The sequence below is a fragment of the Glycine soja genome, chromosome 5 (genome assembly GCF_004193775.1).
Source record: "Glycine soja cultivar W05 chromosome 5, ASM419377v2, whole genome shotgun sequence".
Taxonomy (NCBI): domain Eukaryota; kingdom Viridiplantae; phylum Streptophyta; class Magnoliopsida; order Fabales; family Fabaceae; genus Glycine; species Glycine soja.
This window is the reverse complement of record NC_041006.1, coordinates 35,258,122-35,284,805: the sequence shown is the minus strand read 5'-3', so window position 1 is coordinate 35,284,805 and position 26,684 is coordinate 35,258,122. Positions and strand designations below refer to the sequence as shown.

General features: G+C 31.1%; 1 protein-coding gene across 1 annotated transcript; it reads right to left on the bottom strand.

The window, feature by feature from the left end:
• Positions 1-16,355: 16,355 nt before the first annotated feature.
• On the bottom strand, positions 16,356-18,625 carry LOC114412762 (DELLA protein RGA2-like). Its single transcript, XM_028376791.1, has one exon. The coding sequence runs from the start codon at positions 18,375-18,377 to the stop codon at positions 16,806-16,808; it is 1,572 nt and encodes a 523-aa protein (XP_028232592.1). The 5' UTR covers positions 18,378-18,625; the 3' UTR covers positions 16,356-16,805.
• Between the last annotated feature and the right edge of the window lie 8,059 nt (positions 18,626-26,684).

Here is a 26,684-nt window from a genome sequence, read left to right as displayed (position 1 = left end):
AAGGTCCTATTGAGGAATAAAGAGGCTCCAGTTGAGGAAGAACCATGAAAGTCGCTGGTTACGCTGTTAGATGATTTTCTGTTGTCTCTACAAAATCAGATTTCGTTGGATTTGCTTGATCAATCATTATAGATCTAGGTATTCATAAAACTCTTCTTGATAATCTAACATAATGTGTTTCTAGTGATTATTGGTATTTTATAAATATCTCCTAAAATTCCAACAGGAAGCATAATCGTTGTTGGAGAAACGAATTTTAGGGGAATTCTCAATGCGTATTGGAGAATCTTGTGCTTTGTGTTTTTGTTGATTGTTTAGTGTTCAAGTTCCGTGCATTTGGTTTGGAATTGTTTTGCTGAAAACTTGTTCCAATTGTGGATTTGTTTCATTCATTTATTAGTTTTCATCTTTTAATTTTCAAATCAAATGTCATCGATGGTTAACATTCTCGTGGTGACGACATGTTTGTTTTTATTGGTGAATGAAATGGTTAATTCTGGTTTCGTTTGATGTGCGTGTTGTTGTCTTTCCTTTTGCAGTTTCAGGAGATTAATTTCAAATTGTGGCTTGTTTTCTCATTGAGGTCGAGAAATCACCCAAACCCATCGTACGCCTGATATGTTGATGTTGCTTGTTAGAGTTTGATGTTGTTGATGATTATTAGAGTGATTCTGCACATTCATATTTGTTTTTATTTATTTATTTATTTGATGAACTGTTTTTTGTTTGATTTCCATGACATAGGATTTTAGATGGACATTGATCAGGAGGGGAATGGCAATGGTGTGTGGTGACGGGTCGTCGGAGATGGTGGAGGAGCCATCGAAATGAGAAAGAGCTGCTAGAAAGAAAGAGAGAGAAAAGAAGGAAGTGCTTTAATGTGGAGGATGTATGGTAAGAGTGTGTGCGTTAAATTATTCTAAGAACTCCTACAAATGGTGGTGCTTGATGGACCACTTACAAAAGTGGTCCACCTTAAAACACTGTCTAAATTTCTATATATTAAATTTGTATATATTAATTAGTTTTTGTACTTTGTTGGCTCAAAATAAAACTCCCGTTGCAAAATTCTTAATGCACCCTGGGATCAAATTATCAACATCGAACAACATTTTGATACGATACAAATTTAATCCAGTGAAAAGTTGGACGGATATTACTTATTTGTATACATTCTCACCATGGTTGTATACAGCTGCCTCTCTAAATGGTTTAAGGCACCCATTTGTGGGCTCTTGCACCATAATAGTGTAATTTTTTTTTATAAAATTACCATAACAGATTTTTTTTAAATTATAAAAATGGGTAAATTGTGTTTTAAAGTATAATTTTATTATAAAAAATCATATTACAAAATACAATTTTTTTTTCAAAAAATTATTACATTAAAATCGTATATGTACATACTATTTTAGTTTTAAATTTTTATTTATTTATTAAAAGCTGGAATCATGTTAAACTATGATTTCAACGTTTTTTTTTAATTATTTTAGAAATCGTATGTAATAGAAAAAAGATTGAATCGTATTTTAACATATGATTTTAGTTCTTAGAGAAAAAAATATTTTAAACAAATGAAAAGTAAAATTATGTTTTGATATGTGATTTTTTCAGAAATCGTATATCAAAATACGATATATCTCTTTCTGTAAATTTTTTTAAAATATCTATTACATATTTTTTTAAAAAAAATTGTCTATTTCCTTAATTAGCCCCCATTTGTGCCTTTCTTTATTATATAGAAATACCCTTTTCTGATAAAAAAAATTGTAGGGTCACCAACTGAAAGAAATCAAAGAAAAAGAAGTGTACGGTACGCAAATCCTTTGTGCCTGAACTCTTCTTATGTCGTTATCTATATTGTACTGTTAATCTTTTGCAATTAGGGGTCATTTTCTTTATTCGATAAAGGCTAATATCAAATATCTATGTTTACCCAAAAAGAATATCTTTTACGGGTCCATGCAAATGCTAGTACGTGTCGTATTCATTAGTAAGATAGACACATCAATCTTGGCATATTTCGATTATTAAAAAAAAATCAGTAAATACTTTATTAATAATAAAAATGTAAATGTCCAAAAAAAAAATTAATTAGTAAATTATCATTTTAATGATGATTTGTAAATGTGTTATATATATATATTCTTTGTTTTTTAAGAAGATGATAGACTTGAATACATTTGGATTTGATGTGAACCTCACACCTGTTGTGATTGATCGTGTCGTCTTGTTTTGTGTTTATGAATTAGTGATCTTTAACTTCAAAGAGATCCAAAATGAAAATAAAAAATCATTTAAAAAATCTAAAACGGAATCGAAATGATATTTTTTTTATTTGCTTGCATGATTTTTTTTTTGAAGCTGATTGATTTGTTTTGGTTTACCATTTGTATTTTTTAAATTTAATCAAATTACACTTGTGATAATACTTATATTAGTTTAACGTTAAATATTACTTGAGTTTCATAATATTTTGTAGTGTTATTTATATAATATATATTATTTTCTTTTTTTAATTTCTTTTAAATATTTTTAATTTAAAATAAATACAAACTTAGTAGATTTTTATTATAAAAGGTGTAACGTATTAATAAGTTTTATAAATTATTATTAATAATTTTGTAAAATATAATTCAATTTAAAATATGAGAAGAAAGTATATAAATTTTAATGAAATGATATTTTATTAAAAACTACAAAAATAAAGTTAAATTAAACACTAAAATGTTGATTTGATTTGGTTTAAATTTTATTTTAAATGAAAATTTAACAAAACATAATTATATATATTTTTTAAGTTTGATTTGGATGATTTTTTTTCAAACCAAATCAAATTACGAACGACTCTATATGAATGTATGTTGGGTCTTGCCTAGCTTATTTAGTTTTTTTTTTGGCTTATATTATATTCTTATTCCTTTGAGAGGTTAAACTTTTAAGTCCATGAGCCATGATTAAATATTCATATGAAAAGTTTTCATAATTACAATAAATCAAGTGCGTAATAATTTGTTAAATCAATTTAATTCATTGGTTAAATCAGTGCTAATTGATGTGTGAATACGTTAATTGGCGTTATAATCTTGTTCAAAGTGAAAATAGTTCGTTTATAGGCTTGGATGTTGCAAATATATGTAACCGAACCTGAATCTCTTGTAACAAATTATTAGTTTGTTGAAATAAAATAAATTATTCTTCTTCTATTTCTAGAACTTTATGAACAAGAACAAGGTAGTTAGTTACAAGGATTTTTTAAAAGCTATATACAAAGCAATTCTATATGGAATAATCAATTACTCTCTCTAATCCTATTTACAACACTCAATTAAAAGTAATGTTTGATATTTTTCATAAAATTAATTTATAATATTTCTTACATTAATTATTTTTATATTATATTATCCTAAATAAAATAGAGATTGCAATGTAGAAATGATTAAAAGAAAGAGAAAATGGAGTATTGTTAAGGATAATAGTAGCAATTTTGAAAGAAAAAAAATATAAATTCAGGGCATATTTATTATTATTAATTAAATTTAAATCTTTTGTTAATGTTATAAATTAAGTAATTGAGTCTTACTAAACATATAAGACGAGAGAAAGTATAAGATTTGATGATAAATTATTAGTTTAATGGTGATAAGTTAACAATGTAAAATGGTTTTACACGTGTGATACATGTTCCCTCTATTTCTCTGAGTAAAACTCTTCGCATTGCAATGTCTATTATATCGACTTGACCTTTCATAGATGGAGACAGAATAAAACGTCCATAATAAAGATGTTTACCGTCTATTTTTTATCCAACACATTTTCATTGTAGTGTCCAAGTATATATTATTTTGATCAAACCCTTAACTTATTTATTTCTCTTGAAATCTTCTCCATGTTTCTTTTTAGTTTTACACAAGTTATTCTTTAGAAGATCTACATCCATTATGTGACATAGGAGTTACATCTCATATAAAATTTAATAGTATACCACTTTTATGAATAGCTCTTAATGCAATAATCAACTAATTATAATAGTTGTTGTAAAAGTAAATAAATTTATTATACATAATTAATTATGATTGAATGATTGTGTAAACTTTTTTAATAATGTTATTAAATGCAAATATTGATAGCACGAAACACAAAATTTGAAAAAGAACCAATGATATTTTAGTAAATAAATATTAATTAAAAATATGAAAGTATATAAATTGATTTGAACGGAAACAACACATTCTGTTAAACATACAAAAATCAATTCGTACTAAATAGGATTTTTCAAATCTTTTTTACACTTGTTTGTACATCACCTATTTTCTCGTCAATTATGTTGTTCATATTTGCAGCCTCAAATTGTCTTAAGAACTAAATATTCGATTTAGAAGCGGCACAAATCGATTGCCTCATTAACAAAAGCCTAAAAATAACATAATAAGTTACTATCTTTTTGTGCTACGAATTTTAATATATATATATATATATATATATATATATATATATATATATATATATATAAAAGTAAAATTCTTTCATTATTATAATAATATACTATATGAAAAACATTGTCTCTGTATCTTAAACAACCAAAATCAACTAAAAACTTTTATTAAAATTGTTTTTGGAATAATTGGACTGAATGTTGGAAAAAGTTTTTACAATCCAATTTACCCCTCTTGGATTTGCTTGTCATTTGTCTCACAAACAGGATATGACAACCCAATGCCATGTTGATGGAACACTATTTGGAGACTATTGGTCGAGAATGGTTAAGGTTGCCAAACAGAGCAAGGCCTAAAAATGCTACGTAACAAATGAGAAAGAAGAAAGAAATATTTTTTTTAAGTTAAATATTAAAAATAATACCCCTAAAATAATTTAAGTAAAATAAAAGAAATGATTGAGATTTTTAGCCTTAAATTTCTGTATAGGTTGCTAATAAGGTCTTAAATTTTTTGTATAAATTACTAATGTACTGCAACTAAAAAAGTTTGAACATGTTAGAAAGTAGCAACCCCTCTCTCTATATATATACGAAAAAATTGCATCACAATTAGTTGAATTAGTTAGCAGTGAAACAGATAACAAATTAAATTTAAATGATGGGATGTGAAAAAAAATTGTTATTGTAAGTGATGTTGAACAATGTACAGTGACTATGTGTGTCACAGGCGCTTGATTTTTGGGATTGAAGGGAGTCGCATGCATCATCAAGAGTCATCAGAGTTAATATGAGTTGAAAATGGGAGTGAAATCATTCAACAAGAAAAATTTTATTTTACCCTTTTACCATTTTATTTAAACAATTATTCTTGGTACAACAAGTGTAATAACTCCAGATTATTCAATTTTTATAATGATAAATCAATGTATCCTGCATCATGATAAGAGTAGAACGAGTTCTGATTATAAATAATTAATTTGAGATTTTGTGATTGAAATAAATTGAGTTGGATCACTTTGGACGAAATAAAAACTTCTTGTTTATATTAGATATGTGATGATCATTATTTTAAATTGCGATTGCAATTGCGGTAAACTAGAAAACCTTTTACATTACAGACCATTGCTGGAAAATGTGGTTGATGCAATGGCAATTGTGGTTGCGATAAGTTGAAATATCTTGATGTTGTGACCACAATTTAAAACCATAATGATTACGGGTGTGCAGGTTGGAGGGTCTTGATGTTTAGGGAGTGTAAGATCATCACCCAAAAAAAAAGGATTTGAACAAGTTGGCCATAATTTATCCACTAAATTAGCAGTGCTGGTTTTGTTTACAAGGTATAGGGTTATATAGCTCTAATCAAAACAACCTGTTTTGGTTTTTATCATTTCCCGCTTACTGCTTTACCTTGTTACCCTATCTCTATATGCATCTATACTAGGCTTAATTTCCATGGACAGATTCCTTTTAAAACAATATTGTCTTTTGGGCAAGGGGATACAGGAATGGAAAAGATACAAAGTGTATCATGTGAAATATTTGGAACTTATATATTAATAATTTGTCTTAATAGATTAATCAATTGATACAAAATGAATATGTTCTTCCAACAGATCAGTGAAATCTGGATCAATGGGTCTTGTTGATATTCTCTGTCGGTTGTTTTCAACTAACAGGATAGGAATCTCTTTAAAGTGATTTAACAATTTGTTGATAATGTAGTTCACTTTCTAGATAAGGGTTGTGAATATTCTTTCTTTCCTCAAGATTTTGAAGACTATCTCTAGTTTGTAGGTTAAGTTGCCTAGCTTTGGCTAATTTTTCATGTGGACCAGCTTCTATCTAATTTTGTGGCAGTGGCCGGTTTGTCAGGTTCTGCAGTGGTTTCTTACTTTATTATTGGAGCTACTTTGGGTGTGGTAATATCCACTGATCTTTCGAGGTTATAGAAATATTCTATCCCCCAAATATGTTCCATTTCCCTGTCCCACCAGTTAGAATTGATCGAACACTTCACTTGAGATGTTTTTTGACCCACCCATGTCTATTCAGTGAAATGTTTATAGTTAAGTGTGTGTTTGATTTATCATTGAATGTGGGAAAACAATCGATGGAATGACATAACATGTTAGCTTTCTGGTTGTTCTATAGAAAGTATGAATTCCTTTTTGCCTTAATGCAAACAAGTTTCCAAACTTCTATAGACGCATTTTAATTATGTGGAATATTTGAGAGAACTTAATTATCTATTGGAGGAACAATCTGAGTGAAGGTACAATGTAAGTACAAATTGGACTCTTCATAATTTTAAACTTATCTGTTGTCCTGTTAACCCAAGACAGAGGGACACTAATTTTGTATTTATAAAATGGACTCTTCGTAACTTTCCATAGCAAAAGGCAAGAAAAATCAAATTAACTTTTGTAACTAAGTGTATAAAATATTACTGATATTAATACACAGATCAATGTACGTATGAAGAACATAGAAATATAAGTTCTAAAAATCATTTGAGATTTAGTTATTAGAGCATCTCGTACTAACATGCACAGTTCACTGATCTTCTGTCCAAGTGAAGGTACATTGTGATACACATCGGTTCTAAACCAATAGTTTTGCATCTGGACTTATGCAAAAAGGTTGTCCTAAGAGAAATGGTTATTAGCATGAAAAGGATAGTATCCATGCCTCGAAGGTTGTACTATAGGCTCCCCATTGCAGCCTTTTTAGCATTCATTGCTCAATAAAGAGTGTTTGTTCAATGTTCATCTCAATTCTGGTTTAGTTCTATCGGGTTCCTTTCCAACAAATGACAATATTCTTAATTTGGATATATATGATATCTGGACAGGTTCTCGTTAGAGTGATTAGCACTTCCCTTTTCAGTTAATTCACACACACAAATAAAATAAAATCGCTTGATACATATGATGTGATTAATATACCATGATTTCATCTTGGTTTTTTTACATGAATAAATAATATATGATTGAAAAGTGAATAAAATCGATCTGTTCATAATTTATTATGTATGATAAGTTAGTTAATTTTATAATGGTTATTTTAAAACTTAGAAGTGATTAATTGATAATGTAAAGAAAATAATTTCAAAATGCTAATAACAATTAGTTAGAATATTTGTAAATGATTTTTAGAGCTAATGCTTTCCTTGACATAAGTCTGGAATTTCTTTGTCTATTGAGCATTTGATAGGACTTAGAAGCCGTTTGTTAAATCCCTGACGGGTTTTGCAGCGGGCTTCAGATGTAATCTTTAGGAACCCAATACACATTATTTCAAAATATGATATAAACAACCATACTATATAAAAGATATTATTTGTGGGCTGTGCTTGCGGCCTTTTTATTCTTAAAGACCAAAGAACTATACTACGAGGGTGGGAGTGGCCCAAAAATGGAGGAAAAGAAAATCATGAGAGGCTTTTTTCAAAATTAAATTTTATATGTTTGCTTTCAGGTTAAAAGGAAGATTTCAAAATTAATTCTGGTTCTAAAATTGATTCTAAGTTAAAATAACTTCAAGTAATTTTTACGTTGAATCAGAAAATTTATACTAAATCTTACTCCTATTTTAATTCTATAATAAAACATCCAAACATAAATTAGGTTGCTTCAAAATCAATTTTATTAATACTCATTCAAACACCCACTATACATCTCTTGCCTTATGGTTTCGCTTTAGTCGAGTCCACCTAACTTGATTCACATGGCTATAAATGATTACCAATCTGTATTTATCGCTCTTCGTTGCATTAAATTCGTAAATTTTTTACTTTCAAGGGCAGTCTTAGGTGTTCCATTCAAGAATAGGGATAATTGTACTTATTCTAGTTTTTAAAAAACACTCACCACCCCTAGGTAACATTAAAGAAGGGGTGTGAATGTCACTTTACTAAGTAAAATAAGGGAAAGTGAGTGTCTATTTAAAAACTAAGAGTGTCTGTTATTTAGAAAGACTTCAAAGTGAGTCTAATCTCTCCTAAATTATATCGAGCATACTCAAAGTAAATCAGTTGAACGGTGAGAAAATAGTGGCAAATGTCGTAGAATGTTGCATCTTTCTATTTTTTTTTATCCAAAAATGCATTCAGTATGCAGAGCCGTTTTAAAAATGGATGCTAATTGCTCACAAATGACTACAATACAAGAGTGAGAGTTCTCTGTAAAGCATCAGTGGGGGACCTGTAGAAATAATTTGGTCAAGTGTACAAAATATCACCAAGGTTATAATTGATGAAATTTGAGTTCTGACCTCTGACTTCCTCAATGTTTTTACAAGAAATCAGTATTACAATATGGAAAGGATTCTAGGGATTGGTGCTGAGTTTTGGTTTCTGTGCTAATTAGAGATACTATATGAATTTTGTGCATTTATGATTTAAAGTGTTGTGGACTAGTCTTTCATTCTTTAAATGGCTTGTTCGGAAAAGAACCTTGGTCCGGTTAATGTGGGACACTCAACTGTGAAACACATGTTCTGTTCAATATTATAAATGCCTACAGCACCACCTATGTGACTATGCCTAATGGTGCATCTGGGGTTACTAGTCCCCCTATAGCGACTGAAGCATCTGGTAGGACAGAAACGTGTTTCTAGTGGTTGTATGTTAGAATGTTCTTATTTTAATATTATTAGGTAATTGATGCTACAGACAATGGAATCAATGTGTATCAGGAACACCATATGTGAATCACACACATTTGTTCTCAATAGTAGTAGGAAGGTTGAATCTGGATTGAAATATGAAAGATTCTGCTCAGTCAGTCCCCTAAGAAGAAAATGAGGCTTTAATTTTCAATGTGCCATAACTCTTTTGCTGGCAGCGAGTGTGAATGAGACTCTTTCTCAAGTATGCATGTATAATCATATTTGGAAAACCAGCTGTTATGATCGTGATTCGTGATATATATACATGCATGTATAACAAATAATGAAGTTGTTTAAATTAAATCAATTGATTTTCTAGTAGTGAATATAAAATTATGATGCAGTCTAAATCCATTAAAATTTTCTCATCAACTGATATAACTACTTGATTTAGATGAGTCTAAAAACATACTAGCCTGCTATATATAATATTCCTTTTGCTTTGGATTGTATAGGCCAATGACTGTAACCTAGGAAGAGTGAAGAGTGATTTATGAATATTGAATAATGACTATGGTGACTCTTTGAATTTAGTTGTTTTACTGTGGCTCCCACCCCAAAAAATTGCAATGCATTTCATAGCTACCAGCACAGTCATTTGTACTGGAGACCCTCGCGGCAAAACAAACTGTTGAATCCAGTGGAGAAATTGTAGTTTTGATTCTGTTCAGCAAGTTGGAAATTTATTCCTTCTAACTGTTTTGTAAATTGATCCATTCAAATTATACCTATTCGATTTTCTTAAGTTCTGAAATCATAATTTTGAGACCTGAATGAGTACAATGAACATTGTAAAGACATCAATGTTTGATATGAGTGATATCAAACAGATGATATATATAGACACAATTGAACAAGTTTACAAACTTCCTGGTGAATGTTATTGCCTCAGTGACTGTGACTGGTTGTGGTTGGTTCTTACTTTTTGCTCCCAAGTGAATAATGTAAGTTTAATACACTAGATGCGCTGTGGTCTTTGCTGTTGTGTGACAGCTGTTTTGATTGAAGTGTTTCCTTCCTTTCTAACTAAAAATTAACATAACATTAGGAACTATTATGAGCACCAACAGGCTACAGTTGTTGCATACGTGACCTAGAAATTGTCATGTCTGGACCATGTTCAGTTATTTTAGTAAATGTTCTTTAAAATTGTCTCCCTGCTAAATTTCTCTTCCTCTATCCTCCTAGGTGTTGACTGCATCAGCATGAACTGTCAAGAGGGGTAGGCATCCATCTTGTGTTTTTGTGCATGAGAGGACGTTTGGAGATGTAGGCACAAGTCACTTGGTGTTTTAAAAGTTTTTCACACCATAGCATGTTTGGCTTCGCGTATCAGACATGATTTTTCACATTTTGGATTTGATTTATAGAAACTAATAGTTATAACTTCTACGTCTCAAAGGTAATTAGAGTTATAAGATGATTTGGTGATGAAAGAAAAGAAGAGAACGAGAGGCCGTGAGTTCAAACTAACAAATAAAACTAATGACATTTATTGATAAAAAAAACATCTCAAAGGTCATTTCTTTATTCTCAAAATGTTTCCAAACATGCTAAAAAGCTATGTTCGTAGTTGCGTCAATCCATCACTCCCGATTTTTAACTGGGCCAAAGAGCAATTCATAGTCTACTAATAAATCTTATATACAGACTACGTGCAAAGTCTTCATGTATGCACATTTTTTTTTTTACATATAAATGTTGATTTGAGTGTCAAAGTAGGACTCTTGCATCATAATGGGATAATTTTTTAAAAAAATTAGCATAATGGATATATTTTTAAAGAATTGTGAAAATGAATAAATCATGCTTTGAAATACGATTTTATTATAAAAAAATCATGCTTCAAAGTACGATTTTATTTCTTAAAAAATTATTACACTAAAATTGTATATGCACATTTCAGTTTTTTTATTATTAAAAGTTGAAATCATATTTTAACATGTGATTTCAACATGTTTTTTTTAATTATTTTAGAAATCATATTTTAACAAATGATTTTAATATGTTTTTTTTAATTATTTTAGAAATAGTATTTTAACACGAATTCATTAGAAAAAAGAAAAAAAATGAAATCATATTTTAACATACCATTTTATTTCTCAGCGAAAAAAATATTTTAAATAAATGAAATGTGAAATCGCACATTGATATATGATTTCTTTATTATGAAATCGTATAACAAGGTATGAGATATCTATTTTTGTAATTTTTAAAAAAAAAAATACACGTGGTAATCTTTTTTAAAATATACCAATTTCTGTAATTAACACGTCAAAGTAGCTTTAAAGATATTTCCACCTTTATGGTCGAATTGGACCATCAGACTCCTCATTTCACAGAAATAGATCTACTAACCTTACCAATCATTTGAGCTCGAATAGATCAGAAAAAAGAAAAATGCTAAAATATGTCTTTTCTACCTTCGAAATTTATTTTTACAAAAATTTTAATACTTTTTTGTCCTCATAAAATTTATTTTTTTTGCCTGAAATAAGGGCTGGGCATTCAAATTCAAACTACATTGTTTTATTTTATCAATTATATGCATAATTATAAAAAATCATATTTACATATTTTAATTTTGTGAGGATAAAAAACATACTAAAAATTTAGAGGATAAATTCTGAATATTTTCATATTTATAAAGACAAAAAAAACATATTTTAACCAAAGAAAAATTACTATTTACAAACTTTGCTAATTTCCCTTCCAATGATTTTAAGAAACGATGTATTTTTAAGATACTATATATGGTTTTATGGTATTTTTGCTCGTCCCAATTGTCAAATGTCAATAGGACCACTTTGTCAAGTCCAATATTATTAACCCAAATGACCTTGATGAAAGACCGAGGAATCAAGAAGAAGAATCAAATCTAGGAGATATAAGTTTGGTTAGGTGATTAAGAAAAAAAAATTGTAGATCCAATCATTCTTTGCTAACAAAAATTAAAATTAAAAAATAATATTTGTCAATATGAAAAAAATCCGGTAATCCGATCTTAACCAGATCCGAAAGTACTTCATGTTATTGTTCTCATCTTGGATGGACTAGGGAATAGGGATCTCTCTCCTCTGTACCTCTGTAGAACTATAATTGCACATACAAAATTTGTATAGATTTAAGTACACATAATTAATCAAAGATCAAAATACCACGTAGTGCATTGAAACTTTGTATTTTTTAGTGTATGCGGGTGTTTGATAAGTTATTTTAGTTAATTTATAATTTATTTAACTAATTTATAAATTTGTTCAACTAAAATAGAAATGTTTGGTAACAAATTTATTTTACTAGCTTAATTATAGCATTTTTCATATAAAATAGAGTTTAAATTTATAACATATTATTATTATTATTTTATTTTTTTATCTCTAATACTTTTATAAATTTCCTCGCTTAGCATCTCATTTCATAGAACATTATTTATTTTAATGTTTAACACAATATTTGATCATTAAACAAAAATTACAAGAGTTTTATATAAAAAATGATAAGAGTTCAAAATAGTTTTAAAAAATTGTCAATATTATAATTTTTTTTTTTTTTTTAAAAGTTAACTTAAAAGGGTGTGAGCTAAGGATGCGAAGAGTGTTTGGGCTTTACTCTTGAGCTCTTATCGTAGGTTTATAATGTATTCATTTAATAAAAATATTTCGAATGAATATTTTTCTTTAATATAGTACGAGTTCGATAGATATTTGTGAATATGTATGGGTACTCGTGAATATCTATTAATTTATTAAAAATTAAAAGAAATGTCAAGAATATCTAAAAACACAATTATTGGAAAAATTATAATAGTAAATAGTAATTAAATTTTAAATATTAATTAAATTAATTTTTTGCAGGAAAATTAAATTTTATTTAAATAGTTAAAATTATTTTAAGTAATATCACGTGTTGGTTATTTATTGTACGGGTATTTCATCATCCAGTCTCATCTTGTTTAATAAATGAGTGTAAAAGTAAAACACATGCTTTCTCTAGGAAGGGGGAAAATAAACTTCCCAAATTCATTCTATATTTAGTTTTATTTACGGATATAGATAATTAATTGTGTCATCCACTCATCCTCACATACTAGAAAAATGGGGAATGCATATTTTTATGCTAAAATTTCACATCACATTGTCACGCGAAAATGCTAGATTTAACTTCTTTAAAATAAAATTGTATAAAAAAAGTCAGAATTTATCTCAGAAACTCAACTTATTTTAAATCATCAATAAATAAGTCATTTCTTCTCACTTTACGTATCTCCTTCCTTTATTGAAGTTTAGTTGAAGCATTTGGTTTATCTACATTTCCCCCTTCAGAAACATTAAATAGGTCAGGTGCTATCAAATTTATGAAGAAAGATAAACATAAAACTTTCATACGACAAAGTGGTATAAAATTTATTAATAAAACCCTGCAGGAAAACAGCGAGAGTGGCAAAGTTTTGCATTAAGGACAACACATTCCTCATGTTTCAAGCCCAATTCATTTCTATATTTTTTATCCGCTATCGGAACATGGCACAACAATTTGAATTGCTGATTTTATAGTTATTTTATCTTTAATGTTATTCCTGCGTTCCAAAAATAATGTAACGAATGCACACTACGAGGAAGTTTATAATAGGAAACAAGTATCCGTCCGTACAATGAAATGGATAAGGATGAACAAGGTCTCCCATGAAAATAAAATAGCCATATGGGTATGTATGGATGGTGATAAAAAAAAGTGGGATATATATGGATTTTAGGAAACTCATAAAGAAAAGGAAAACCAAGAGAAGCAAAAACGTGGAAGAGTGGGAGATAGGGTGATGTTATGGTCAAACAAAGCTCAAAGGGCATGCACAAACAATTGAGCATTGTTTACCGTCCAAGAACGGCAGCAAGGTCACATTCAGGTCCCCCACATGCTTAACTGTTCTAACCACACGAGTGATTCAGACACTGTCCATCATACCAATGTGACTCTCCACACACCATCTTAAGTTCCAATAATCCATCTTGTTTAACAAACACCTTGACTTCTATATACATCCATGTATGTAGCACTAAGCGCGTTACCAACTGATACCAGATTATTCTAGTTTAACTTATAGTTTCAAATTCAAATTTGAATTCTATGCATGCAACACTGGATTGTTCAAAGAAAATTTTATTGTTTATAATAGTTTAATCAACTAAAACAGAATTGCCTTTTAAGTGGAAAATACATGTGGGTTATATATATGTCCTGGTTGTCAGCCGCAGCTTCCACAATTTGAAGAATTCGTGTACCAATAATGTCTTTGACTAAGTTAACCGCTCACTCAATTTTTTGCATAATTAGTTTCATGATCCAAGAGAAGGCACCCAGCAAGCAGCAATTTTGGTTTGACTTGGCTTCTCTAATTACCGGTCACTCATAATTGTTAAAAAGATTTTATGCAGATACCTTTTTTTTTTTCTCCACCTTTTTCCTTTTTAAATATTGTGGCTGATGCGTGTAACTGAAAGAGACCTCATACATTCTCGTCGGTAGAAAAGGGCGAGGAAAAAAAGATAATAAAAGCAACAGCCGCATGTGGAGAATTAAAATAGGTAACTGATTTGAGCAGCTACAGAAAACTTTTTAAGATCACTCAACAGTGGAAGTGCTATTAGAATAAGATTTTGGTGGGGGCCCGACCAAGTAGGAAGTAACATGTGTATATAGTATACCATTAGAAGGTGGCAAACATATACCAAGTAAGATGGCCCAATACGTAGAAACAAAATATCAATATGAGTGTGAGTGCTACATATGGATCTTTCATTCATTGACTCATCTACTGGCCTGCAAAATAAAAACAGTAATTAAATGATCCATGCTGATGAGGCAGTCTCTTTTGGTTCATATGATTGTTCCTTCTCACCCTGGTGGGTATGGAGGGAAGTGTCACCTTATTGCATTTTAAGTTTTGTGCTTGTCATCACTCAATTATTGTTCAATTTTAAAATTTTCCTAACTTTAATCAATTTGTAGTTTGTGATATGAGATGGGTCAGCTAAATTGACATTTGAGTTGTTAGAAGCATTCTATGTAGGAATGAAATGAAGATATTCTCTTATCATTTAATTTTATTCTAATGGGCTGAGTGCCCGGCCAACTAGGGAGGGGTTAGGCTATAGATAACTGATCAAATACGTTACTAGTTGGAGGAAATTGTAATTGCAAATTTACAAACAGAGGAAATGCTTTGGTCATTTTTATTTTTTTTAATTACTACACTTCAGAATATAATAGAGTAAGTAGAGTATTCCATGCGAAATTGATGGTGTATTCTGCACTTGCCAGACTGTTCAGATTTAAATTTGAGAGAAAATAATTTAAATAATAGAGGGAATAAGTCTAGAGAAAGGGTGGAAAAAATTGCAGGTTTCCTCTGCCAGATGATCTCAGGAACTCGAGATTCCTTGAAAGTCCAACAGTATACTAATATTCTGCAGCTGGCTAAGTACAATCAAAGTTATCACTGAGTTAATAAAGGAATGAGCCAAATGGTGATTTTGATTCTTGCCTTGACCAATGATCTTTATGCTGCTTTATTTAAGACACTTTCTTGGTTAGGTATTTAGGGGATATTAATAAACAGCAAAGTTATATACAAGACCAGTTATCACCATCATCAATATACAGAAAATCAGATCATAATATGTAATAAACCCATGATTTTGATATAACCGGCAAAGGAAAGAAAGAAGTGAAACTGGAAAAGGAGGAAAAAGGCTGGCAATCAATCTGCAGGACAATAATTAAAAGGGAATAACCATTAAAAGTGAAACTTTTTAGGGGGGAATAGCATTAGGAAGATCTTGGACATTAAAGTGGGTGATCCTTTTTTTTAATTATAATTTAATTTAATTTAAAATTTTCACTTTCTGATGACAGAGCTTTGTCTGACACAAAAGGGGGACTCGACTGAGACTGAGATTGCAGTAATTTTGTTATGCAAAATACATGCGTTTTGCAGTAACAGTTCCATCCACTTTGATGCTGTGTATCACTCAACTCTTGAAATGTATGCCACATAAGGTAAGGTGCTTTATCCGTGCTAATGCAATGCAACTAGCCGCGGATTCTCCATTTTGGTTACTTGTCTTCATACCAATTCTATCAAAGCCGGCTCCATGGCCCAGACAAGAGGGCTACCATCATTCTTAATTTGACAATGATGGCTCATACCAATCCCATTCATCAAGAAATCACTTAATTCAAATAAAAGGAAACACTAAAAATATATTCTAATTTATTATATCACCAGCAAGCTACATAATACAACTAATATATTAATTAAACCATAATAAATAAATACACATTAAGCTTTTTGATTTCCCAACCCTGAAAAATTACAAGAGATTTCCACCCAACCCATCCCAAAAGAAAGCCAAGTAAAATAAAATCAAGGTTTACAAATGCGGCAAATGCAAAATAAGTAAATTAAGGGTTGGAGAGAGACATAAGTTGGGGCAGGAAAATAGACAATGGTGGGTCTCAGGCTCATGCAATCAGTGCTCACAGCTCAGCATAGCACAATTACACACTGACCTCTCAATCCCCCCTCAAGTTCCCCTTCTTTTTTTTTTTTTTTCCTTTTTTTCGGTGGGCATGATTAGAAATTAATTTAAAACAAAAAATAAAAAGAAAAAGCTGGCTGAGGAATCGGCGAGTCGACTCAGTGAGCAGCAACCACCGATTTTGTAGCGAGTTGCCACACGGAGGTGGCAATCAAGGGCCTAGTGTGCCATCCCAACATGAGACACCCATTGTTCTCTTCCACTCTATACCCATCCCCACCCCCGAAAAGCGATAGCAACATGCTGGCCTGCTTGTACGCGTTCGAACCCAAGTGAACCGGAGAAAACCCGGTCGAACCGAACCGGTTCCGCCACTGGTTCAGCGTCTCGTGCCTTTCCACGCGGTCCATTCCCTCGCACGCCACCACGTTGCAGATTTGCTTCCCTAAGTAAACCTCCGACATGGCCTTGTCGTTCGGGTTCACAGGCGAACCCTCCAGCGAGTCGAATAGGGTTGAATAATAGTGCAGTGACTCGGTGAACCGGTCGACAAAACTCAGTCCGTTGTGGTTCGCTTCTTGCTCGACGACGGTGAGGATCTCCGGCCGAATCTGCCGAACGACGGAGAGGACTTTCTCCACCGCGCCGGGGCGGGCGAGGAGCTTGTGAAACTCGAAGACGGAGTTCACCGCCACGGACTCGTCTTCTCGGAGATCCAGCATGGAGGCGTCGAGATCGGCGAGGCTGTTTGCGACGAAGCCGCGGTACTCGAACTGCACGTGGATCCTCTCCGCCAGCTGCGCGAGCTTCCACCCTACCTCCTGGAGGTGGTCGGAGTTGTCCGCCGCCGGCGGTCCGATTCCGGTTAGCCGGAAAACCGGAGGGCCGTCGTTGCGAAGCGCAAGGGCTTGCATCAGTGCCGGCCACTGCATCCCCTGGTTGATTCCGAAATCAATCACGTGGACGCGATTTTTCCCTTGAAACGCTTCGAGAATCGCCTGGTTTGCGGTGAAGTGCGCGAACTTAAGGTAAGGACAAGTTTCGTAGAAGTGAATCTGTAGAGAATCCGAGAGGGAGTGCTGCTGAGGGAAGACTCTGTAGATTCGCCTCGCGAGCGCTTCGGCGAAGTAGGTTGCGACTTTCCTCATAGCTCCGACCTGTGACAAGGCGAGGAAGCCGATCTGTTTCACCAGCGCCTCCGCCACGGCGAGGTTGTTGTTCTCTACCGCCTCCGCGCACGCCATGAGGCTGTGCACGAGGCGGATCCCGTTCTCCTGCAAGTCAACGACCACCACCGCGCGCGTTGACTCGTCGGTTCTCACGCGCTTAGGGTTTGGTAGCGCGTCACTACCACCTCCATAGATTGCTTTCCCCGGAATAGCCTTGAGATCGTAGTCCGACGAGGCGGAGTCCTTCTCGGGCTCCTCGGAGGGGAGGGGGTCAAAATTGGAAAGCATGGTTTGGAGCCAGTTGGAGATGTCGGAAGGGTTGTAATGAACGGCGTCGTTTGAAAGGTCCGTGAGGTCATCTTGGACATTTCCCATGGCTTCCTCAAGACGCTCCAGCTTCTGCGCCACTTCCGCCATGTCCGATGACCTCACCTTGTAACCCACCACTGCAAGAAGCTCGTCCATGCCTCCTTCTTCCTCCCAAAGATTCGATTTTCCGCTTGAATAACCGCAGCTTGAGGTTCCTGCGTTGGAACCAAGCTGCTGGCGCTCTCTCTTCATCCTTTCTCTTGGGTAACTCACCAAACCCTCTCTTTTCCTTTCTCTTCTGTTCTCTGTTGCCTTTTGTTACCACTATTACTATTCTACTGCATCTCCCTCACTACGCACATCACTCGCCCCCAAATATCAACCAATTATTATATACTATAAGTACAATACTTTCTTCTTCTTTTTTTAATGCCCTCAGAATAAAAATATTTCACAAAACGAAAAGGGGGAAACGCTCGTGACCGAGCTCGAACCCCAATGAAACTCCACGCAACCTCCTCTAACAGATAAGATCCAAAAGATTCATATTTGTGTTTTACTTTGTTTCCATTTTTGTGTTTTACTTAATTTAACAGATAAGTTTTTATTGCTGCTTGTAAAAAAAACCTAGCTACTTGTTTAATTAAGTTTAATAACTATTTGAAATAATGAATAATGTAATAATATCTAATTAAGATTAAATTATTTCTTTGCTTTGACGTTATACCAGTCTTTTTTTTTTTTTTTGCGAAGGATAATAGTATAACATATTAGCATTTCTCAAAGAGAAAAAAGATTCAATATGGGAAAAATATGTTTGGACTTTGTGAGTTTATTTTATTTTATACCGCTGCGCGCCGCTAATACTTCATTGTTACTGCCGTTAAAAGCTTAAATTAAGTACACGCAATACAGCTATGAAAATTGTATAGCCTCTCTACATTACTCTATTTCTAGGCGATGGCATAGACCTTATAGGTGAATTTGGCTACATGGTAAGGACCATGAGTATCTTCATTAATTGCTAATTAAGATTCCGTAGATATGCTCAGAAAAATGGGAAAATAGTAGTGTTTAGTTATAGGTTTTTATTTCTTTAATTCATTTATAATCTTAGTTTTCATATTTTTTTAAGGTAAATAAGCTTTATTTTAAAATTAAAGTGAATTTGCTCTGGTTGTTATTTTATGATAAAAGTGTTCTTCTAACCTCACAGCTATAGGAAAGTCTATCAAAATGTACTTTAATACAATTCACACGACCCATTGTCTTTGGCTCAAAATTAATTGGAGATCATTGGAAATTTTTGGCTCAACTGTGTATGGTATAATATATAATATATAATACAAGGGAGGGAGATTTCCATCTCTTATGTACCTCACGTGGATTTTCTAATTACATTATCAAAACTTGTTCTTTATCAATCCATATTTTGGTAATTAAGCATAAAGTGGCAATGATAGACAGTCAAACTTCAACTGACACTATCACGTAATTAATTATCCTTGAAAATCAAGCTTTATTATCTGTCATTGTCTAAGTAAAGTCGCACGGAAATCAGGTAGTAGTTACAAAGGAAAAAAAAAACTTCCACTGATTCAAAAAGTCATAAATCTAGAAAGGGTAAATCAGAAAACCATAAATTGAATGCAATAATCAAAGAGAATGTCCCTACAAAAATTGTTAATCATGATTCAGTTACCATTATTAAATGGATCACACCAATACGTGACGACTTCTACCACGCATGATGACTATGGGCATTCTAATACAAGTAGACTCTCATGTAAGAATCACAATAAAAGAATCGTGTGAAAAGTGCAAATAAAGGAAAGACCTTTTAGGGCTGAGCTCCTACACATATGTCTATGGCAGCAGGTCATGGAATGCACACCGCACTAGCATATGTTATTTGAGATTATTGATTGTTGGAAAGTTTTGCCACAATGGTATATGTTATAATAAATAATACGAGGGACAAAGGTCTCCATCTCTCGTATACCTTGAGTGGATGTTATGGTTACATTACTAACACATCTTATTTGAGAGATTATTGATGGTTGGAAAGTTTTGACTCAATGATATCTATTATAATATATAATAAGGAGGGGTCTCCATCTCATATGTATCTCATGTGAATGTTATAGTTACATTACTAGAATTTGTTCTTTATCAATCCATATTTCGATAATTAAGCATAAAGTGACAATGGTAACGGTAGAAATTGAAAATTCAACGGACAGTACTACAACATTAATTTTCCCTGGAAATCAGGCTTTATTAACCACCACCGTCTCAGTAAATTCACACAAAAATAAGCTAGTAGTTACAAGGAAAAAAAGAAGAAGAAGAAAATGGTAGCTTTCACCGATTAGGAACAATAAATTAGAAAGCAACAAATTCGATGCACTAACCAAAAAGAATATCCCTACAGAATTTGTTAGACATAATTTAGTTACCATTATTAACCATAAAGGGTCACACCAATACTGGCGACATCTGCCACATATAATGACTATGGGCATTCTAATACAAGTTGACTCTCATGTAAGAATGACAATAAAAGAATTGTGTGAAAAGTGTAACTAAAGGAAAAACCTTTTAGGGCTAGGCTCCTACACAAATGCCTAAGGAAGCAAGTCATGGAATGCACACCACACTAGCACATCTTATTTGAGATCATAAAGAGGTCGATAACAAAATCAAACTTCAACCGACATTATCATAAAAAAGTTCTCCCAGAAAATTAGGCCTTCTTAACTGTCACCATCTCAATAAATCCACATGAAAATAAGCTAGCAGTTACAAGAGAAAAAGAAAAGGAAAGTTTTCACCGATTAAAAAAACCATAAATGGAGATTAAAGCGGAAATAATAAATTCAATGCCGAAGGAGAATATCCATACAAAATTTATTGAACATGATTCGATTACTATTATTAACCACATTGGGTCGTCATTAAGTGACAACTTCTATCACTATTGATGAGTATGAACATTCCAATATAGACAAATTCTCGTGTAAAAATGGCAAGAAAAGAATTTGTGCGGAAAATACGACTCGGGAAAAACCTGTTAGGGCCAAGCTCTTATGCAAATGTCCAATGGAATGCATCTGGGACATTATTTAGAAATAGTACTCGTTGACATCACATATAGGCTAACAGATGACCTCAAAATTAGGTCTTTGTGCTAAAAAAAATGATTATATCAAACATATTATAATCTTGCACAACTTGGTCTTTACATTAGGAAAAAAAGACTTGTTATGCTCATTTAAAATCTTTTTATCATTCTTATGTGATATTCTCCTTGCTTAGCGCATTGAATTTATTATCTTCAAATTCATTTTTTTATTATGTCTTTTCAATTATTCTGTTGGGAAATATTCAAGTCTCTGTCTCACATCGACTGCCTCGTTCATTCATTGAAATGCAGTTTATATATCTGTTGGATAACTTCACTTAAAACCAATTGATTTTGAAATGAAATTTAATAATATATATATATATATATATATATATATATATATATATATATATTACTTTCTACTTTCTACATGTTTAAAGAAAGAATTGAGCAGAGTTTTAATCTCTTTTTTCCCCTCCTAAACAACTTATAAAATCATCTTACTTTTTACTTGTTATTTTCTTTCTTTTCCTTCACTTTCTTCTCTTTTACCTTCTTTTATAAACCAAGTGCATACTCTTAAATATTAAATAGTACTTATCTTTAGTTCTTTTGAACAACATGCTATTAATTGTACTACAGCTATACTTTTTTAACCGGTGATTAACTTTCTAACTTTAAACTCTAGGATAAAACTTTCCTTTAAATGAACCAATATTAATTCACAATATGTGTAGATACTTAATATTTTTTATTCCACAAAAAAAATACTTAAGATTTTTTAAACTTACATGAATATAAATTAGTGCATTTCTAGTAAAGAAATTAGGTGGCTTATATAAATTAATAAGATTATAAATTCCTCATTTTATTGTCTCTTCTCTCGAACTTACTATGATTAAGTCCATCCTCAGAGAAAAAAATAGCCATTAATTTTTTTTTTACACTCAACATGTTATAAATAGGCAGAATTTAAGCATAAAAATAAACAATAAAAAAAGGAAAGTAAAATCAAGATCACATTTTACACATGGAAAATTTAGATCCCATGATGTTTTTTTTCCTACTAAATAATTGTGGTACAAACGTTGCAGGTAAGAGATAGAAGCTTTTTTTTTTTATCAATAGAAGCTTTCTAAATAAATAAATAAACACGGATAAAGTTTAATAGCTTATTTTCTTGGGTTATAGGAGACATGTCGAAGGTGATTATCATGGGTCTCATTCAAGAAGTTACTGCAAATGAATGTATACCAAATCATTCGTAATTTTTTTTTTTACAAAGATGATAATAAATTTTAAATTACATACAAATTATATAAATTATATTTTTTAAAATTCAACGGGACTAAAAATCCGAAAAAATTATTTAAAGCTTCACCAGTGTACCAACTCTACTTCAGTAAATAGTAATGCATTAAATAAATGTTATTTAGTTATCTTTTGTGTATAATGAGTGCACCAAAATTTAAATTTATAATTCCATGCATATTAGTCCCAATCCCCCGCCACTATACTGAATTTAGTGGATTAAATCTTATTTACTTTAAAATAATAACACTCATGCATGCGTAGAAATTTTAAGAAAAACTTAATGCCTCAACTTTATTGTAACAACTAGTTAAGAACTTCAACTTTACTTTAATGATCAGTTAAATTATTTAAGTTTAATGATAAAATATTTGAATAATTTCATCAATTAAAAAAGTTTATATGAATCATAAAATGCTATTTTTTGTTAATCCTCATGATATTCTATATAAAAAATAGTAAATTAATAGTAAATATATTAAATATTTTAAACATATAAAATATATTTAATTTTTTTCTTTATTTAGTAAGTAGGAAGAGTTATAGAAAATGTTATGGAAAATATAAAATTATCCATAAACACAATATTAATTAAAATTTTAAACATACAGCTCTAATTTTTTTTTTGTTCAAAAATCGGTTCACAACAGGTTGGTCTATCCAGCTATATACTCTCAACACGTCTCATCCAATCAGGACAGGTCACCACAAAGATATCATATTAAGGTGCAGTAAAGTTATCCGAAAGATTTCCTTAAAATTGATCAAAGAAGATGATCTATCCAGCTATATAAATATTTATCATGTTTATTAACCAGCCGATGTGAGACTCTAATATAAATACTTTGAATTTTAAAAAGTTAAGTATTGACTTTATATTTTGAATAAATTATTTTTTTATTTTTAATTTTTTATAAATAGGTTTATGCCTTACACATTGACTTTGATTATAGCGAGAAGAGTAGAGAAGCCCTACAAGGCCGAAATACAGTAGCCTGCATTGAAAGTTTAGCGCCTGCACTCTACATCCAATGCATCCACAATAAAGTCATAATTTCAGGAAGGGTAAGTAAGTCAAAAGGAGTGATCCATCTATCTCTTCTTCCATGTAGTTGCAACTTCAGTTCACTCTAAGAAGCGCGTGAGTAACGCTAATGGGCACGTGGAATGAGATTAATTATTGTAAAAGAAGAGATTAGAGATTAATCAAACTCTCAAATGTCAGCTCTGCCCCGCATGATGGAGACCATTTCACTAAAACGGCCCCGCCGTCCACGTCAGTCTCCGTTACATTAGGTTTTAACCTAACGTCCTACGCAACGCAGGTTACTCCATTTTTATTTTTTTTTTGAACGGGGATTATGATCTCTAGATAGAATCGTAAAATAAAAATTGTAAAAAGAAATCATAATTTTTTTTTTTATAGAAACTGAGTTATATTATTGTTAGAGGAAATTATACATATCCTCTTTTGATATTTTGGACGTAAACAACGTTGAAGGAGAGAGGTCATGTGACCAGCACATGAGTTTTATTAAACATTTTTTTTTTATCAAAAGTACTATGAATCTCAAATCTGTGGGCATTTAATTTTTGTTTTCCAACAACATTTACAGCTAGCTAATCACGTTATTTTTTACTTCCAAGATCAAAAAAGAAATTAAAACCCAGAACAAAAGAACATTGAAAGTTATAAAACATTTGGTCTTGAAGTTTCCCACACCCCAATCTTGACAAAGAAAGAATAAAAAATACATGGAGAAATATTTTCAAAAGATGTTAGTGTTGCTGAACTGCACGTACGTACCCAAGTGGTGCCTTTTGTTTTGGCGGCTGAATCCATGTATTGCTTAAACTAGTTGGCGAAAAAGACAAGGAACGCGTGAATAATGCTTCTCCCCCCAACTTCCCTGTCGTCCCCATCCCCTCACCAGGTGAGTAGAAAGCAGATCTGTCATGGAGTATGCAGCCAGAGAAGGTTGTGGTCTCAGAAATGAACCCTACTCCAACCCTAATCTGTCAATGTTGTTCAGAAGAGCAAATTTGGTTTATGATAAAATTATATTTCATTTATTTCTTTTTAAATAACTTAAGGGAATCCAGGATGCCGTTTGAGACAGAGGGTTAAAAATAATGTTCTAAACGGAGGAATAATAGTTATAATCTGCACATACTTCAGGAGTGATAAGTGTAATTAACTCGATCTTATTGCTAAATCAAGATTGATTGGCTGCAATACGTGACGGGAACTCGAAATGGAAAGGCTTTGTTTAATTACAAACAATATCTAAAGTTTGATAAATTTTGTTGAAAAAAAATCTAAGTCACATATCAACTAAAAATAAAATAAAATTAAAATATATAAGTAAGTGTTCAATAGTAAGACCAAATTCAAAAAATTTATAATTAACCAAATCAATTTTTACTCTCTCGTTATTCTATCTTTTAAAAATCACTAATAATCAAATACGTGAAAACATTATATTTGTTAAATATTTAGAAAAATTAATTAAAAAACACCAAATATACATTCTTAAATGTTTTTAGTTACTTACAAAGAAATATTGAATTATTTGTTGTTTTGAATATAATTTATACTTTAATTTTAATAAAAATATATTAATTTTCTTAGTGTATAAACTTGATATATAATAGATAAAAAAAAACTGTTGACAAACTTTATATATGATTGAAGTGAAAATTATTTGAATTTTATTTATAAGAGAAGTTTAAAGATTATGTGATAGCATTCTCAATTTCTCATGATATATCATATTTATAATTATTAAAACTTTCTATTTATAGACCATTTTTTTGTCATTGTAATTTTTTCATCATATTTTTCATTGAACTATATAATAATAATAATAATAATAATAATAATAATAATAATAATAATAATAATAATAATAATAATAATAATAATAATAATAATAATAATAACACATTTATTAAAATAAAACTTTAATATTTCTATATTTTTATTTATTTAAAATTTATTTTTATCGTACACACATGAGTGATATACTGACACTATAACATACTGATGAAAAAAAAGTGATAATATGACATGCTAGAATGACAGTATAAAATAGCTACGGTAGGATTTATACTATCAAAACTTAAGTTTTTTGTGTTAATGGATCGTCTTTCAAATAGGATTTATACTATTATCCATCTTTTCCTACGGACTTTTCCTTAGCATGACTATCGCAACACCACCAGCATGTGTGGAAAGAGATGGTTTTTGACAGGGCATGTGTGCCATTAAGTGAGAAGCTCCAAGACTCGATTTGTTTGAACTAATCTATTAACATTAATTTAAAAATAATGTCAATGTATTTCGTGAATTTAAATACAATTTTGTTGTTCTTATGTTTTTTAATCCCTAATTTTAGTTCTTCCATTTTAAAATAAAGATATTTAATTCTCTTAATTTTAAAAATTTACAATTATGATTTTTATATTTTATTTCTTTTGTTTTAATACAATTAAATCTTAAATTTAACATATGGTATCATTAAGAAATAAACAAGTTAACTAAAATGTAAGAAATATATAGATAAAATTAATAATTTAATCAAAATTATAATTTTTTTAAAATGGATGATTAAATGTCTTTATTTTTAAATAGGAAAACCAAAATTAAAATTTGAACAAAATTGAGAAACTAAAAATTGTATTCGAGCTTAACTCTAAATGATATTGTTTTTCGGTACTCTAATTTGATTTTGGTGAACAATATGAAGTTGGTGACACAGTCAAATGAGAAAACATTTTATTTGTGTAATCAAATGCTGCGTCTTATGTTTTCCTCATTCACTTGATTATTATCAGGACCAATTTTATTGCTTGTTAACGAGGGTTGAAAAGGAGATTAATGGCTAAAGTTTGGTGACTGAGAAGAGGAAGAAGTAAAAGGACAAAGATGATGAGTTTTAAGGTTGAGAAGGACAAAAATGTATCCTATAGCACGAGAGGGACACGAATCATTTTTCTTCTAAACATCTCAAAAATTAAAGTCAACAACCTCAATAATTTTGAAGAGGAGGGTGAAGACTTACTCTAATTTGACGCAGTTTTTCTCAATGCACCCCGCTAAAAAAAGATTTGGGGACAAG